The sequence below is a fragment of the Achroia grisella genome, unplaced genomic scaffold (genome assembly GCF_030625045.1).
Source record: "Achroia grisella isolate CSIRO2021 unplaced genomic scaffold, CSIRO_AGI_Agris_v1 utg702, whole genome shotgun sequence".
NCBI classification, from domain to species: domain Eukaryota; kingdom Metazoa; phylum Arthropoda; class Insecta; order Lepidoptera; family Pyralidae; genus Achroia; species Achroia grisella.
The window spans coordinates 986,133-1,005,342 of NW_026712999.1; the positions used below are offsets into that span (position 1 = coordinate 986,133).

Consider the following 19,210-nt stretch of genomic DNA (forward strand, 5'->3'; position numbering starts at 1 on the left):
AATGTATTTTATGTGTTTTTATTTTGTGAATTGAGAGAGTTTTTTTGTAACTTGAATAGCAAATAAACTCAAGCAAAGCTATATCTACGAACACCAACACAAACATTACGTACTTATGTCATATCCGTGACATTATGCAGGAGAATTAAGATGTTACGCCTTCTTATAATCTCTGTATAATCACGCATGTTTTACAAATAAAGAAAAGTGAATCCTTTAGGAAACATTGCATTTAATCAGTTATACCATTCTGAGATTAGCCGGCACAATGGCACAGATACACAGATAAAAATTCTAACATTGTTTTGGATTAACTTACATTGCAGGTTCCCGAACAATAGGTTCTCTCATATATGTTCTAGTCAGCGATCAGTTACATTATTATTATACTCGTATATGTAGATAGATGTATGTAGAATTTAGTACATATAGTTTTTTTTGTTGTCTGTACCGACCTTTAAAACAACCAACTGCAGTAGGTACAAGTTGCACAGCAAAATCGCAAACAAGTATTCCACTAATTAACTCTCTAAGACGTTATTATTAAGCTGCAAATGTGAGTAGGATGGGGAATGAATCTCTTTCATATTAATTACAGTGAATATGAGCTTCTGCTTCGTAAAATAAATTATACAATTTCTACAGTGTAGTAATGAAACAGGTTGTACTGCAATATCCATAGTCTATAATAATATTAAGGAAAAAATACATGATAATTTTGTGTAATAATATTAATTAGATTTAATTTAAGGTTAAATAATTAAAAAAGTAACATCTAGTCGAAGATTAAGAAGAGCGTGTACTGTAGATTGCACTTTGTGAATTGTCTATGATAAAGGGATAAATTGATTATGTGATTATGTTTACTACATAATCAAATAATAATTAAATCCTGGATAATTCTCAAAGCGCAATATTTAATTTAACAACCAAATTAGCTACTACTAGACAACGTATATAAATACTTAGTCCTCAAGAATTTCTTTCAATAGCAATTACAATTAGCATTTTCTCCATGACAGTAGGATATTCATACCATGTATTGCCATACCGGAGGAGTTAGATTTGCCTCTTACACTTTAATTTCACTGCTTAACTTTAACTTTCAACCAAAACCCATCTTACAAAGCTATCTAGGGTTAAGGTACCCACGCATAAACCTCTTTAGAAAGTATAATATAATAAAACAATATTAATAAAATGATATATGCTTAAAATTAGAATAGAATAGAATATAATTAGAATAATTAAATGAGTTTTCTAAAAAGTTTTCTTTCTTCTATTTAAATATTTACAAAGCATAAGTAATATTTTTGTTATATAGTTATAATTATAATAAAAAATAATAGTCGCGTTTAAAAAAGTTTCCTTTTTTCTATTTAAATTTTTATATAGTATAAACAATAAAATTGTATATAGTTAAAATTAGTATAGAAAACAATAGACAAGTTTAAAAAAGTTTCCTTTCTTCTAACTAAACGGTAGTTTGGTGTATCATGTCATGTTATTATCAAGTGTTAATGAGAAGCAAGCACGCAGACCCAAGTTGGTAAGTAGTGCTAATTGTATCATGCCCGCTCAAAGGAAATTAAGCTCAATTTGTAAAGAAACAACATCAAATTTACATTTACAAGAGGCAACTTGTAATTGAAATATGCTAACACCAACTAGAATTGGAAATTAGGGTGGAATTCGTGAGAATGTCCCTTTGAATGTCGTTACGGGAACAATTGTTATATATCTCTTCGTTTTAACTGAATCCGGTCCCATTTACATTTTGGGTGGATGCCTATTGTTTTAGTGAATTGTTACACGGTTTTTTAGTTATTTGACTATTTTGATATCATTGATTTAGAGGTATTGAAATTTAAATAATTATGAAATTAATAAAAAAAATAAGTACATGATAGTTTTTCGCGGGCTTATGAACAAATCAATTATAATCTATTCAAGTAATAAAATACTATGTTTATATATATATATATATATAAAAAAACTATTATTGATGGACTTTATCAACTTAACATGAAACGTTAATTAATTATTAAATACAGATTAATTTGTAAATTTATTTAGGGAGAATGTAGTGACCGCTAACACATGCTAATGCGTTGTTGAAAAAAAAAATAATTTAAGCATTCAGCCGTAACTCGAACAGATCTGCTCCGACAAGTCGCCTGGGTAGATTCTCATCCGTATAGGTACCTATTTTAATAAAATATAAGTACGACGTCTAATCAAGATCATTATGCAAACTTCGTGACATTTTACGACGTAAGCCGACGCACTTATACAGAGCCGTAAAGGTACAAATGGATTCCCTACCACCCTTGATTCTTAAAGTAGGCTGCAGTATAACTTTTTCGAGCAACTGCAAAGGGCTGCTATAAACAAAATTCACAAGATAATAAGAACAATAAAAGACTGAGAATTGTTCTATGGTTTAGCATTTCTGTAGTGTTACCAATATTAATGTGATTTTCAGGACGACTTTAGACGATAAAGTAACTAGCTGTGACCGCAGTTTCAACCACGTGAATGTTTTAGCCCATCTATAAGCTATGTTATTGTGAAGTTTCATTAAAATCTATTCAGTAGTTATTGCGTGAAAGAGTAAGAAAATATCCACCCCAAGGGGGGAAGGGGATTGTTAGTAATGTGTACTTATAACCCCATTACTATCAATGTCCCATGTCAGGTTGACCTCCACGCGGTTCCCCCTGGAAACCATCGTAATTCCTGGTGAATTTGTCACGATGGGCTAACTGATCTGATCTCATGTTCATCTTATCATCCTCCACTGGTACCTCGCCAGCGTAAACCGTTAGTGTAGGCGGATGCACCATTCCACTATCATTCACAAAAAAAATATCCACCCATTGATCTATACTCACAAACTTCCGCGTTTATAATATTAGTAAGATATCTTTATTTTAATATTTTACTCTCTTTTGTAATCACTACAATTAAAAAGTACGGAAAAATACTTGGTCCTCCATAATGGCAATACTTAAAGGAGTATCATATGATAACGTAATGTCCGTGGGACTGTTCTTGTATATACGAGACATTTGCTACTTATAATCAGGTGGGCCGTCAGTTGTAGTGTATAAAAAAAAATATGTAATTAGTTAGTAAAATTCTAAATTGATTTAAGTTAAGTAAAAATAAATTTATCACTCGTATTAATTAGAGTCCAGTAACATATACAGCAGTGACTGTTAAATTTAGTAGTAACTACCCTAAAGTAAGACTTACAACTGCATAGTACTGATTTTCTGGTACTTTGTAGTTTTTCTTGTATAAGATTTTATATTTAAGAATTTATATATTTATTCAAAATAATTTCTTTAATAACGAACCTTTTTTTTAATTATAAAATACTATTCATAATTTTATACGAAATGAAATAACAATTGAGATTTCCTGAGTATGAATGGAAGTATGGCGACACTCTTGAAACTTTATTTTAAAGGAATATTTTATCGTACTGCTTTTGTTAACTGGGAAGAAGATTTTAAGTGGTTTTTCAAATAGAAATGTCTCATTCAAGCGTAATCGCAGTAGTACAACAGAGATAGTGACGGTCGTTCCAGAAATTCAATTCTCTAGAAATAAGGATAATAAATGCCATTAAATGTAAAAAAAACTTTAATGATATTATTTTTAGATGGAGTAGTCATTCATTATTATAAGGAAAGTACTATAACTAGGCACTATAAACTATGATCTTTGCCTGCCTAATTTGCATAATTTTATAAGAAGAAACCAAATATCGTCATAACGTTTTATTATTAAATACACATTTCATAATGTTTCGAAATTAATAATTACGACAAATAATATTGTGAACGAGAAGTGAAGTTAAATTTAGAGGAGATTTACATAATGTTGTTGTAATCATCAAGAATATGGATATGATTATAGTGATTCCAAGTTTTTAATGAAGAATCGAAAGAAACTAAATACGTAGATAAGAATTTTAATTATATAATAATGACAATATCCTGCGTTGAAAATAGCAAGACAAAGTACCAACAGGAGAATGGGGGATGGTCACCTTGGTGTGAGGAATATTTATTTAATTGAGTAATGTAGGAATAGATTAGTAATTAGTATTATAAACACAAAACTTTCGTATTCCTGATGTTTTTTTGAAAAGAAAGATTTTTAAGGCTATTTGATTTGCAACGATTCCCATTGGTACCATTTTAATCTTATGTATAACTATAATATTAAACCAATCCCTAGTGCTTTTTATGTAATTTATATTTGTATTTGGATTCTAATATTTCAATAAAGAGATAATATTAAAGGATAATGGGTTTAATTTCAAGTGGGTTATATGAAGCATATCTGGTTATAATGCATGTATTGAAAGTACCATTATTAGATATGCCAGATTCTTGGGGAGATCTGTCAAAACAAATGTAACTAGTTTCATACTTGATGAAACAAAAATGTTAAGACACTTTGACTTAGTAATATATAACACTTAGGTAGACTTGGTATATAGTCATTCCTAAAGCACCTCTGTCCGATCTATTTCGGCAGAATTTGTAAGTTGTGTTTCAATTGAAAGAAAAAATAAAACAGTGAAATTACATATCATCATCCGTGGAGCAGATCAAGTATATATTTGACGGTTACCATTTACCATTAGATGGACTTCCATCTTGCTATTCCAGTTAAAGAAATATGTATCTAAATAATAGCTAGTATTTGGTGTAAGGAAGATTAAAAATGTATATTAATTTCAGGTTCTGTTCCGAAGCAATCTCATCAGCCACCTTATAAAGATTACTACTTTAGAGCACCTGTAAGTTACTCGCCTAGTACACGTAACTCCTTTGTCAAAAATGTATTACTTACTGTGCTCATTATGTTGATTGTTACCGCCTACTTTATGGCCTATGTGATGGTTACGTAAGTTTTCTAGATTGTATTTAAGTAAATTTTTTTTATCTCCTTTTTATATTGTGATCATATATATTTGTAATATAAATTAATTTAAGTAAAATTATTAATGAATAGTAAAAATGTTCTCTGTTCTGAATTAATAATTACATTTTTGTAATTATTATTTATTTCAGGCCTGTGGTTAGAATAATCTTCGAACGTGTTGTTGGTCCGTCATAATTCTGCCGCTGTAAGCCTGAAATTTCCTATAGATTTTTTATTAATTATAAATACAATACTGAGTTTGAATTTCATAATATTATCGTAGTCCATCTACTATGTTCTCTCGCTTAATTCTGCTCCCGCAATATTTTACCAATAATTATAACTGTATTATAATGAAATACAATGACGATGTTTCATTTATTTGGAATCTCAATTATATTTGTGTTTCCTTCCCAGAATTGTATTAGTATTCATAGATTACATAATGCTGTGCGTGCCATGCATGAGACGAAGACCCTGTAGTTGTTTTTTGCTGTTCATGGCGGTAATTATTATAACTGTATATTTAAAACGATCTTTTAGCATTTTACATTAAAATCGACTAAATTATGATTTTAATGTAATAAGACAGATTTAAAAAGGTGTAAATAATAGATCCAATAAAATTATAAATGTATGTTTAATTTTTTATAACATGTATGGGACTTTATTGAACGTACGTTTTCGCCTTTCGCGATAATTGTTTTGACTTCATCCGGAAGTCTTCTTCGAGATTTCGAGGTTTTATGTACGGCATCTGTTACAGCATCTTATGTCTAACTGTAAATTTAGTAAATCATTAAATACCTGTACACAATTATAAAATATCAGTCCAGAAAACAATATAAGTATTAAGAATAGTATTGTTTAATTTAAAAAAAACATTGCATTTTATACTAATAAATTATATAACTTATTTTCTATCAAAATTTCGCTCTTTTTAATTATCATTATTATTTTTGATATTTCCATAATTTGCTGGCTTGTTTATTACGATTTTCATAGAGCTATACGGTGTACATTTCTTTCCAGGTGGGATCGAAGTGTGTTATTTCAGCAAAAGTTACAGCTAGCTATCATACTAATATATTATTGTTCTCCACAATAGCCACATCACTTGTAGTTTTTTTTTTTGTATAATGTTGGCCCGTTTTAATGTAAGTAGCTAAAAAATACAATATTTTATACCAAATTCATCGTTTGTTAGAGTACACCTACATTATAAGACGCTATTATATTAATTAATCAATAATTTATTAGAGTTAATCTTACAAATCAGTCAATGTTTAAATATTGTCAAAATTTAATAAATATTACAAAAAAAAACAATAGTGGACCGTGTGGTAGTGAATTGAGATATATTTCTAATTATTTGTACTTTTACTAGCAATCTTCCTTTGGTAAGAATTTGCTAAATAATTCTCTTATATAATAAGAAGAAACCAAAGTCCAATAGCAATATAGAGTGATAAAGTATTACATTGATGATAATGCTAGTCATTAAATCTCACTATTATACATATTTGTTTTGTAAATTACCTAAATAGCAACGGATATTTAATTTAACTGACTATGAAATTTGATTTCAGTTTGATTTCACCAGTTATATCCTGTACGCTATGGTAATTGTGATCACGTTCAGCGCAATTGCGGTTATTGTCGCATTGTCTGTCGTCTCCAACACGCCCATTATGTCTTTATGGCTCGTCAAACTCGTTATCACCTCCGTCGTACAGGTTATGGTGAGTAGCTGTTTAATTAGATATCATTTGTACGTTGCTAAGTCTTGAGAGCGTTCATTACTAAAGTTTTGCTACGCCTGGATACTGGCTAATTTTCAAAACCAAGCAATTTTCACAACATTATTTCGGTTTCGGTGGTCTAGCGATTTTGCACACCGCCTTACTTTCGATTCCTCGCAGGATGCATACAGTTGTATTAATGAGTATGATTATCTGAATTGGTCTGAGTGTTTTCTATTTATATTAAGTATGTAACTATTTACAAAAAAAAAACTATGTATTTATATCAGTTATCTAGTATTCATAACACAAGCCCTGCTTAGCTAAGCATGAGATGGATCTGTGTGCATAGTAGCTTTCGTATGAAATCGTTAAAGAAATGTTCTATCTGTTACTTTAGAATATAATATTCTAGAATATTCTGTTTGTGTGCTGAATTATCCATTTTTACTTGATTGAGTGACTTTTTGAGTGAAAGAGTAACAACTATCCTAACATCCATCCATTCAATAACATTAGTTAGATTGCTTTAAAAATAGTCAGGAAGCGAAATTGAAACCACTGCAGTAAATTGTCACTAAAAATTGGAATTTGATGGCAAAAAATATTCAGAAAAAAGTAAAATATGAAATAGTGATATTTCGAGCAATTTTATGTTTGTTGTTATGATATTCTAAGCTAAAAATTGTTGTTTCATGTTTAAATTATTCTAAAGCTATTGCACTCGTGACATCATTCATGCAAACTCATTCTAGGGAACTCAGATGTGATGTCCTTTATCCAAGGGGATAAAATAAGGGATAAAAGTTTGTATGAAAATTTGTCAATTTTTTTACTGTTCAATTGCACCTAGTATATTATACACACACATGTAAATATAAATAAAATATAAATTATAATTTTATATATAAATTTTACATAGAACATCACACACATGCCTGCTTTGTAATACTATTCAAAGCCAAACAAGCTATAATAATAATGCGACTGGAATTATGTAATTTGTGGAGATGAAATAAAATTTATTTATTTATCCACCGTCAAACAAATTGACGTCTATTGGACATTTAACATGTGACACTCGTAACATCATTCATACCTCTGGTGTCACTAATTTTTGTAATATTAGTAATAATATCGAGAGTTAAAATTATATAATATTATATTTGAAACTCTCCAGTGAGGTGTCTGCGTATTGATAACGTAACAAGATAAATACACTTAAGTACTATTTTAGCATATTCTAGCATGACAGAAAACTATAGTTGGCTTCACTCTCCAGTCGCCGTTAAACTTTTAACTGATAAAGACAAAAGTAGTTTACATAAAAGTCTTGGAAGTTTATCATAAGTGTTCCCAAGACACTTAGTAGCTACGTCAATTCATAAAAGATAAAATTTACCATTTTTCAATTGAAATGATATAAAAATTCTGCCTTAGACAAATTGTGAAATATCTTAGGTTTTACATGATGTACTACTAATATATACTACTATTTATACATATACTATACATTTAAAGAAAGATTTATTCGACTCTTTTTTTCCAAAATAGTCGATATTTTTTTAAATGTTAAATACTTTATGATTGGAAATATAAATATTATCTCATTTGATTGATACATTGAACAGAAAAATAATAATTTTGTCTTAAACCAAAGACTTTTGTCTTAGTTCATCTAATAGACAAGTTTTATTATACAAGTTCTGAACTGTTGTTTGACAGTTTCCTGTCAACGAAGATGGCTCAATACGAGAATATTAATAATTGCTAACTTAGTCAGAGTCAAATTGGATTCACTAATTAATTTCAGTTTATATTTCTGACTATCAAAAAAGTGATTATGAAAGTATTAAGTAGTAGACCCTTGAAAGTTAAGACAACATATGACAAGCCTTTTTACCCTACTCCAAAAAGGGAGGAGGTTGTTCTCATTTATAATTAGATTAGAAAAAAAAATAGTTTAGTTCAAAGAGTCTTCAGTTAAAAGAGTTTGAGACTGGTTCCATTTTTGGGGTTTTTGGAGTCGGTTATTTTTCAAGAAAGTTATTATGAATGCAATCTTTTAAAGTTATTTTAATATTTCCAGGTACAAACTGTACAACTACAAATAATACTAGGACTATTAGGGGGTAAAGCTTTTGAACTAAGCGACGAAGAGCATCCCTTAGGAGCACTTATGGTATACACATAGATGATTAACATATTTCTTAGGATTATTCAAATTATTGGAATAAAAAGTGACGCATAACAGAGTTGTGAATTCTTCTGCTTTAAAATAAATAAGACTTAAGTAAAGAGGTAATAAAGGAGTTAAAGAACTTTTTGCAGCTACACGAGTTTTAGATAATTTTATAAATAATACCAAAGATCTGTCAATGTCAATGAGGATATTTATGTCATCAATTTTTTTATAACCAAAATAGTATTGTATAGAATCAAATTGATTCTACTTTATATTGGCAGATTATTGCATATGTAAAAACATTCAGATTACTTGAACTTACGAAGAAAACGTCCAATTATGAGATTATTATAAATTGCTGACTGATACAATTAACTGTAGCGGTTTTTGTTAATATATTAACATTCAAACTAATTGTACCAAGAATTATATAAAACATTTAGAGATGACTACGATAAGGAGATATTGAAATCTAATTAATATGACTGACCAAAGTTATAAAGAAAAGAATAAAAGTAGTAAAGATATAGAAGGTGAAATTAAAATTGATGTTGAATCGAATAATCTGGAAATAGTAAGATATCCTAAAACAAGTGATGATGAAGATTTTGAAATAAACGTAGAAAATAATAATAAAGATGTTGTTGAAGATAAAGTTAGAACAGGAACTAAGAGGCAACGACATTGTGATGTTTCTAATTCACCCTATTCTCCCACAGTTTGGGTACAATTCGTAGGTACGTTCAAATTTAAATATTTACAACGCTTTACTATAAAATTACCTGGTTTGTAACAGATAAATAGAAAAAAAAAGATCTGCATATTTCTATCTGAATACATGGGTTACTGTACAATAACCCCGGACAATACACGCAGCGCCATCTAGTCTGAACCTATGCAGAGCTTGTATTATGTGTCAACAACTGATATAAATACTTAAATAATATTTTTATAAATACATACTATACATACATATTTGACTATTATAATGCCCCGCAGTTAGGTGGAGGGACAACATACGTAAGGTTGCGGGTAACAACTGGAAGAGATGGGCTTAAGTTCTTGCCCAGCCTTAAGAGAGGTCTTTGTCCAGCAGTGGACTGCAGTGGGTGGACGATGATGATCTATTATCAATTTTCAGGTTTGGGTCGAGACAATATGGCACCAAGTATGGGTACTCCGTTGGATTATGATCCAGAATCAAGAAATTCATTTGTGAAATTAGTATTTCTTATAGTTCTAGTTATGTTGCTGTGTACAGTTGGGTTTAATTTTTTTGTTTTATCATCGTAAGTAATGATGAATTTTAAACAGAATTCGATACATTTTATGATTAATAAATATTGAAATCTTGACTTTTCGTCATCATTTTTTATAGTATTATTCTCAGTATAGTCGCTGCTTTCGTCTAATTGTTCACTTAATTATACTAATATACAATACTAAGATAGCCGCTCGTAACAAGTTGTCTGTATTTGAACATCTGTCTTACAGATTACAATCTTAAGATCACCTGTGATGTACCTAAATGTATGTCACGAAATAAAATGATGGGTACTTCAGTTTCATTCACTTCAGCCCCAAACTAGTTGTTGGAAAGGTGAATAAGGCAGTACACCTTATAGGATCTATATATATATAATAAGGCTAATATAAAGGTAATGATTAAGTAATTTCTAATTTCAGGGAAGACATGAGAAACTTTTTCAAATCTATGGGAATTATTGTTCTCATACCAGCACTGTGAGTTTATTTTTTGTTGTTAATAATAGTAGTTATTAATAGAAATTTCTTTATTAATTGTTAAAGTTAGTATAGGGAAGTAAAATAAAATCGATCTTGAAGGAGGAACGAGTATAAGGCAATTTTACAGAATCAAAGAAATATTTTCAACAAAAAATATTAACACTAGTGATAGGTATTTAGATTTTTTTGTTATATATTTTTAATTGCAGTATAACAATGTTAGCAGTGAATTACGCGATGGTATGTTCTACGTGTGCGAGAGTGATGCCATGCAACATCGTGTGTCTCTGCATTGCGGTAAATTTGTGATTTTTAATATACATATACTAATATTATAAATGTAAAAGTGTCTTTGTTTGTATGGTTTGTTACTTTTTAGTTTAGTTTGTAATAAATACTAGCTGCGACTTTTTTAATGTTTGTTAAACCTTTTTCTTAGGTAGCCGCCATGAGTGTAATTTCGTCATATTTCACAGTAAAATACGACACACGTTTGGTCTTGTATGCTGTTTTGGCGACAGTATGCACCGTTATTGTATGCATTATGTTGGCTTGTAGCAGTGTAAGTATTTCACTACTTAATTAATATTAGTGGTCGTCCAGTGATCGAAATTCGACAATTTAAATTATAAAGATTCTGTTATCAAAGACTTGCTTCACATATATATAATACTTGAGTAGTGGACACTTCCATTATACAAGCTCGGTTACAAGTTCGACGTCTTCGGTGGTGGTTTAGTATACCGCCTTACTTCCAACGGTCGCGGGTTCCTCGCACAGTGCAAATATTTGCATTTGTGAGTACGATTGTTTATATCGGTCAGGGTATGTATGTGTGTATTTATGAAAAAAATATCTATGTATTTAAATTTAGATATGAAAAATATTTAGATATTTTATATCAGTTGTCTGGTACCCATAACACAAGATTTTTGCTAGCTTAACTTGGGTCGAAATGGCGCTTTGTGAATTGTCCAAAGATTATTGTTATTATCACTTTGGGACTAAATAGCGCTGTATGAATTGTCCAAGGGTATTATTACAAATAAATGTATCTATGCTTTCAGTTTGACTTTACCAAATGGCTCTTGTACGTGGTGGTAATAGGAGCGGCAGTAAGCGCTGTAATCATGATTGTATCGATTACGTGGCTAGTCAGTGACACGTATTACAAGCCGCTCCATATTGTCATACTCCTTGTTGGCACAGTACTAAATGTTATTGTACGTAAAAATATCTCTTACTATCTTTTGACGGCCTCGATGGTCGCGAATATATATGTATGTACATTTGTATTCATGAGTATGAAATCTTTTTACTATATATCTTATATATGTATTTACAGTATATGTTAATTATAATATGCAACACAAGTTCTGTTTAGCTTGGTATTAGATAGTGTTATGTAAATTGTTCTAGTTAAAAAATATTTATAATAATAGAGAGCTTTTATATTATTATAAATATTTATTTAATATATTATATAGACTTTTCATATTTTTTTTGCTTATTTATTATTTGCTTTATATATTATATAGGCTTTAATATTTTTGCCTTTATTAATATAGAGTAGTTGTTTTTGTAATTTAACAGCATATGTTTATGGTCTCTATACATTCTAAAATATTTGTATTATTATAATTTTGTACAATCGCATTTAAAAAAAAGTGTAGGCAGATTGATCTTTTTGGTACGAACTATATTCAGAACTATTAGATTTATTTTAAGTGTATATAATAGACTTACTTGTACATACACATTCTGTTTAAAAATTTATCATCATCATCACTACTCACTGCAGTCCACTGCTGAACATGGGCCTCTCCCAAGGCACGGCACTGGACACGATCTTCAGCCCTTCTCATCCAGTTATTAAGTTTATTTATATTTTTAGATACTTGTTATGGAACTGCAAACCATATTGGGGGGTAGGGCAGTGGAACTCAGTGAAGATGACTACGCTCTGGGTGCTTTCTTGTTGTATACGTCTATAGTTGACCTGTTCCTAAAAATGTTACAACTGGCAGGTCTTTTTGATAGTTCATGATGCATTTTAATTTTGTTGTATTTTATTTTTATTAAATAATTTTATTACATGTATTAGTATGTTGATGATTTTTAGTGAGTGAGTTAAAATATGGTAAACTGAAAAATTATACAAAATTTTTACCAGTCTATATTTCTGAATGAAAGAAAATCCAATGTTAAACTAAAAATTAATCTGACAGGTAGCGGTAGGCGCGCTCCCTGCCACGTTAGACTCAAATAAACAGAAAAATGTAAGGATGTTGAGTGTTGCGTCATCACGACATCGACAGTCCAGTTTGTTTATGTAATTGTAATGGCAAACCAACAAACACAAATGTGATATTACCCATATGTTCTAGAGAACTATAATGAAAGAGTTCATCGCTAAAAAGCGATCTCTTCCAAATCTTTTTTAATGCTTTAGTCTTCAACCGTAACATAGCTAACAATGCTTATATTAGTAGATTAAAAAAAACAAGATAATTAAAAATTATATTATTTTCACTAATAGCACAGATAACATAATATTACATATAATAGCATCTCAATAGGCAGACAGGGAGTAGCAAGATAGCAGAGTAGCCAATGTCTGATATTGTTCTAAATGTGATGCAATCTATCTTCACGTTCAATTCGTTAACTTTCAGTCGTGAAAAGTAACAAACAGATAGACAGATCGACACACTTTAGAACACATAATATTAATAGGATAATTAATAATTATTACGCATGTTGACCAATTACAAGAATTGGTTGACCTAATTGACATTAGTGGGAGCGAAGCCGCTTAGAGCTAGCAATAATATTAATAATATGATGTATATTTCTATGAACACATATATTACATTTACAACAAGGGAATATACTCGACAAGTCTAAATTACCGAAGCAATAACCCCATAATACGCATACAAAAACAAAACATGCCTCGTAAAGTTGAACTTCATAAATCAGCGTGCAAATGTAAAAGTTATGGTTGCGGAATCTCCGAGCTCCCATGAAATATGTTGTAGGAAATTGAATCGGTACTCGAGACCGCCGCGTGCCAGTCACTTTGTCAAATCTGCCATTTTTAAGAATGATAAACCCAGTTACAGTCAACGGATTTCCTGATATTATCTGTCCATTGAATACCATTTTTTTTTGTCATTGGCATTTAATTGTTGATGGTCCTTGTCTAAGGTGTTAGGTATTGTTATTTACAAGTGTATGCAACCTCTTTGGTACGTTATATTTTATTACTTTAAAAAAAAGAACATATGTAGAACTCTCGAATTTTAAATGTTCTAAAATGAATTTATTGGAGGGAAAATACAATTTCTTTATAATAGAAAAATCCGTTTGTTTTACAAGTACAAACAGTCCTTCTTATAGTCAGTGGTAACCGTCGACTATATATGTATAAGATGTACATGCATGTACAAGACTATGGATGTCATATATGATCTATATCATAGATATATCATCATTATACTATTAATACGATATTACACCAGGCGTTATTTTTTTTTATCTCACTCTACACGTGAAATATAGCCCATATTGTTCGCTGATTATGTAGTTTTGAATATATGTTTTTTTTAAACCGTTAAATAAATTAATTCGCGAAACTTGTTTAACAAATTAAAATTTGTTTACTCATTATTTCATGCTGTTTGGCAGTTTGTATTTATTTGTACACGATATTTTAAAAGTATTCAGTATTTGATTAAAAGTGATAAAAATATAGAAGAACAGATATAGAATTGACGAATAAAATTAATGAATGTTTATTCAACAGTGATTATATTTAATTTATTTCAATAAAGATTATTTCTACTTGTGCCGTCTTCAGAAAAAATACGTCTAGAATATATATTATTCTGCTGCGATCCGTACTAATAAATAGGAACGAACTAGATTTTTCATAAAGCAGTCTTTATTCAGCTTGAACAATTTTACAAGGCGGACGGTACCTTTGTTACATTAGATTTGCACAAAGACTAATTACAATAGAGACAAACGACTTAAACGTGCTTGCTTCGTCGTCGAGGCCAACTAGGTTTATCGTAGTGTAATATTTTTTAATAATATTACAGATTACGAGGAAGTGAAACGTGCTTCACTTGTTGGCTAAGCACGGAAATTTAATTAATATCAAATCAAATCAAAATATTTATTCATGTAGGTCTATTACAGACTCTTGTGATATTTCAGATACCGTCAGTTCGGAATGAATGAATTGAATCATGAATTCTTCCTATATGAGAAGATCTGATAAGAAACTCAGCTTTATTATTTTCAAATATGGCTGTACATGTTTACAATAAATATAAATTTGGGAGAATAGAGTGACTACCAGCGTATGCTATAGCAATTTTGTCAAAAGCAAATAGTCTAATCAGTGTTTTTAACCCGATCACTACAGTCCCTACAAGCAGCACCCGTTCACGAGTATGACGGATGACCTAGTCAACAATATTGGCACACCATGCCTTGCTGATTTGTACAATTAGCGCCATCTAAAGTATTTTTTGGTATTACAAATGGAACAGGACGTGAAATGGAAAACATGTTTGTCATGCGACAACATGTGTCATGTGACACGTTGCCATTTGTGAGTGCCCGTGGTTTCGCCCGCGTCAATTTCAGTACATAAATTTAAATATAGCATATGTGTTATTCTGATGAATATGCTATAAAGTTTCATAAAAATCCGTTCAGTAGTTTTTGCGTGAAAGAGTTACAAATATCCATACTTACAAGCTTTCGAGTTTATAGTACTACTATTAAGATTATATTGAATAGCCATATAGTTAGACGAAATAAACATTAGAAACCTCAAAAAGAGTTTTTTATATATATGTATATCAGTGATTTTCATGCTATTGTTGGGTTGGTTGTACAAAAGTCTTAGTACGCAACTTAACTGTGACATTATTCGAATTCACGCTTACATGAATTATTACTTTGCTTGTATCGCAATATTTATTGTTATTAGGCATTATGCCAAAAAACTTCACCCACCTTTGACCTAGTGATCGAGTTTTCAAAATGAGCTTATGGACATTAACTTACTTGCAAACTTACCTACTTACGGAGCACATATTTTTTCTTCCAATGTAGGCGGAAAGTTCAGAGCCATTTGCTCTAATTCCAACATGATTTCTATTCTTTCTTTCCTAAGTCAATATTTTTTTATATGATTTAGAATGGGAAACAAGCTAACAGTCTATCTGATGCTGTTATACACATATCTATTCGCCTAATCATATTTTTCTGCGTTCATTTCTCTTTTTAGAAAGGTATATTTTTTATTTTTTTATTGATGAGATAGGTGCATCTGTTGACCTGCTAGCGTGAGCGCTACCGGTTTACGCTAGCAGGTCATCTGTGGAGGATGTTAAAATGAGCATTGACCTCATGCTCATTTTGACATGTCAGTTAGCCCATCCTGGTAAATTCATCATGAATTTATCACGACGGTTTCCAGAGGGAACCTCGTGGAGGTCAACCTGACATGGTGCATTACTAGCAATGGGGTTATTAGTCCACATTACCTACTAAGAAACCCTTCCCCCCTTAGAAAGATATTGAGTATTCTATTTAAAAGTTGAATTTATCTTTGTGTATAGTGAGTAATCGATTTTGGGCTATATAAAGGACTATTTAATTACACTCCTAATTATCTACTAGTAAGAGTCTAACCTATGTCTAATCTAATCTATGGAGGCCTATGTCCAGCAGTGGACGTCTTCCGGGCTGCGATGATGATGAAGAGTCTAATCTTATTAAAAAATATAGCCACAAGATATAAGTACATAAATTACAACTGCAATCACAGATGGGGTATTCAGAGGTAATATTAACTGTCAACATGGTGGTAAACACAACACTAGAGCCTGAAATGTGTCCACATTTCACGGATTACGTGTTTGAAATCCAACGTGTAATTCGGCGAACTTACCATCTCTCGACTTTGGTTTGTTATTGGTAATTCCATCGCCACTGAATGAGTTAGAAATTGTTAAATTTTTTTGATATCGTCCATATTGGAGCTCTTTTAAGCATATGATTAATTAATAGAGCAACACTCAAGTTTTCGTCACTCTTATTGTGATGAGTCGGCATTCAAAAATGCTTATATTAAGTTCATTTGAATCAAGATTATTTATATTTCTATTATTTGTGGTTTCTAGCACTTACCACTAGACTACGACGCTGTCTGTTTGTATGTATTATGTCTTTAATCTATATACGTTATCTAGACACAATCTATATTTGTCTTTTGTTAAGATCCATTTAGAAATTTAGTACTGAAAAGGTAACATACAAATAGATACTTTCGCAATTGGAATACTAGTTATTACCACGGAGCTCGTCTGTCCAAACTTTCATGATTTATTTAATTCTCTTCCAGATAATATCTATACTACAAAAATGAATCGCTGACTATGTTGCTAAGCGCAAATCTCGAGAACAGCTGAACCGATTTTACTAATTTTTTTTTAAAATTCCTTGAATTATGAGGATGATTCTTACGGAGAGTAAAATTAAAAAAATACTTTAAGATGTCTAAAAACACAATATATCTTTCTTCTTGATACAATCTAACTTAATTTCTTTCAATAATAACGTTTCAAATATTTTGTTGTGTAAAGGTTATAGATAGACAGACAGATAAATTTCGCATTTATAATATAAATATGGATATAAACAATCGCGATATACAAACGCAGTTACAACAGCAAAATGAGTTCAACTGTAATTTGATTTGAGGATCAATTCAACGGAATTGTGTACGTGCTGGAGATTCAGGACGTGGTGTGCGTACCGAAACAGAAATCCGGGACCACAGCACTCGATATTTGAAAAATAATGAGGGTCGAGCCCTTTGAAAGAGGGCAACACGTATAATCACGGGATAATATGATTTGATGATATTATACACGTAAACAATTTTTTCTAATAAATAAATAACTTTGATACACAAAATGAGTACTGTTTAGATCCGGACTCAATGTTAATAATCCAGGATAACTCATACAGCGCCATTTAGTTCCAAATTAAGCGGAGACATTTATTTTGAGAAAAAACAGTTATTTATACGTATAATTAGGAAAAATCAATAGATCTTATCACGTTTTATTTATTTTTATTGAGTTCCCAATATTTCCTAATTGAATGATTGAATAATAACCACGTTAAAATTGAAACAGTTATTACTTATAAATAATACAATTAAATAAATTTTATTTACGTAAGAATTGAGATTCTAGTTCCTCTTCTTGTATCTGCTTGCTGTGTCCAACAGTGCTCATAATTGATCTACTGAATGTACTTAATTACATTTTTTGTAGATAAGTAGATATATCATCTACATATTAAAAAAAAAATGAAATTCGAACACGCGACCATGGGAAGTAGACAACGCAAAACCTTAGCAATCGAAATAAATAAACATATTGAAATTAGTAATATTTCTAACATATGAAAATCTCTGCCCAGTGATCTATTTATCTTTGATAAATAGATCACTGGGCAGAGATTTTCTTTTCTCCCTCAAATTCCCATTTTTGGTGTGTGATTGGTACACCGTCCTTCGTTAAGAATATAAGGTGACAGAGTACAGGATGATAGGGTGTGCATAAAGCTAGGTCAGATATCATTGCGAATGTACCAGGAATTCAGAATGATTGTTTCCTGGGGAGACCGCGTGGAGGTCAGCCGGACATAGTACATTATTAGAAATAAGAACTATTCCCCCCTAATAACACTCCTCATAAGTAAGAAAAATTCCATAATGTTTCAGTGTTAATGGGAAAGTTTCCATTAACACTATGACAATATGGAAATTTGAAGACGAATAAATATTGGAAATTTCCTAGTAAATGAAAAATGTTTCACCGCGATGACGGAAAGATGAAAATAATGATTTATAACACTAAAATGGAAACCGTAACAAACTCCCTCTATGTAAGATTGATTGGTTGGGCGACAATATTTTATGGTACCATCCATCATTAGGGCAACGATTTCATGGTGAGCCATCGATTACATTTATTTAAAGTTAGATTAGCAACTTCGAGCTGTTTCTCTCTCGTCCACTGAAAAATGGTTGAAATAATTAAATAAATAGACTGTGTACATGGCTTACTTAAAGAAAAAACTAAAAAGAAATGAATCTCTTAAACAACGTATGGTAAACCAATTTACAGAGACAGTAATACCTCAAAGTACATATTCTGGGCAAAAGCAGCTGACTCAGCTAGATATTGTTAGTATAACGTTAACAAGTAAACTGTACAGGTGATTTTCCGTCAGCTCTTTTCGTCGGAAAAAAACTACAAATAACTCAAACTGCTGTATTTCTGTTTCTCCATCCTCTTGATATAATCAAAATTTACGTCAGTCTATGATTTATGCATTTATGATATTAGTATTGAGGGATATGAAAAGATGCTTTTCGTCGGAATTAAAAAAAACTACAAATAACTCAAACTGCTGTATTACTGTTTCTCCATCCTCTTGATATAATCAAAATTTACGTCAGTCTATGATTTATGCATTTATGATATTAGTATTG

General features: G+C 30.7%; 1 protein-coding gene across 1 annotated transcript; it reads left to right on the forward strand.

Annotated features, from left to right (window-relative positions):
- The first annotated feature begins 9,344 nt into the window (after positions 1-9,344).
- LOC131850169 (uncharacterized) lies at positions 9,345-12,664 on the forward strand. The gene is made up of 7 exons (XM_059200342.1): positions 9,345-9,608; positions 10,013-10,160; positions 10,558-10,614; positions 10,827-10,914; positions 11,057-11,179; positions 11,685-11,840; positions 12,512-12,664. The coding sequence occupies exons 1-7, from the start codon at positions 9,353-9,355 to the stop codon at positions 12,662-12,664; spliced, it is 981 nt and encodes a 326-aa protein (XP_059056325.1). The 5' UTR covers positions 9,345-9,352.
- Positions 12,665-19,210: the final 6,546 nt, after the last annotated feature.

Bases quoted from the DNA above. Each gene is read 5' to 3' on its own strand.
- LOC131850169 (XM_059200342.1), top strand. From the start codon at position 9,353: ATGACTGACCAAAGTTATAAAGAAAAGAATAAAAGTAGTAAAGATATA. The intron at 10,161-10,557 runs GTAAGTAATGAT...TTCTAATTTCAG, and splicing joins AATTTTTTTGTTTTATCATC to GGAAGACATGAGAAACTTTT. The intron at 10,615-10,826 runs GTGAGTTTATTT...TTTTAATTGCAG, and splicing joins ATTGTTCTCATACCAGCACT to TATAACAATGTTAGCAGTGA.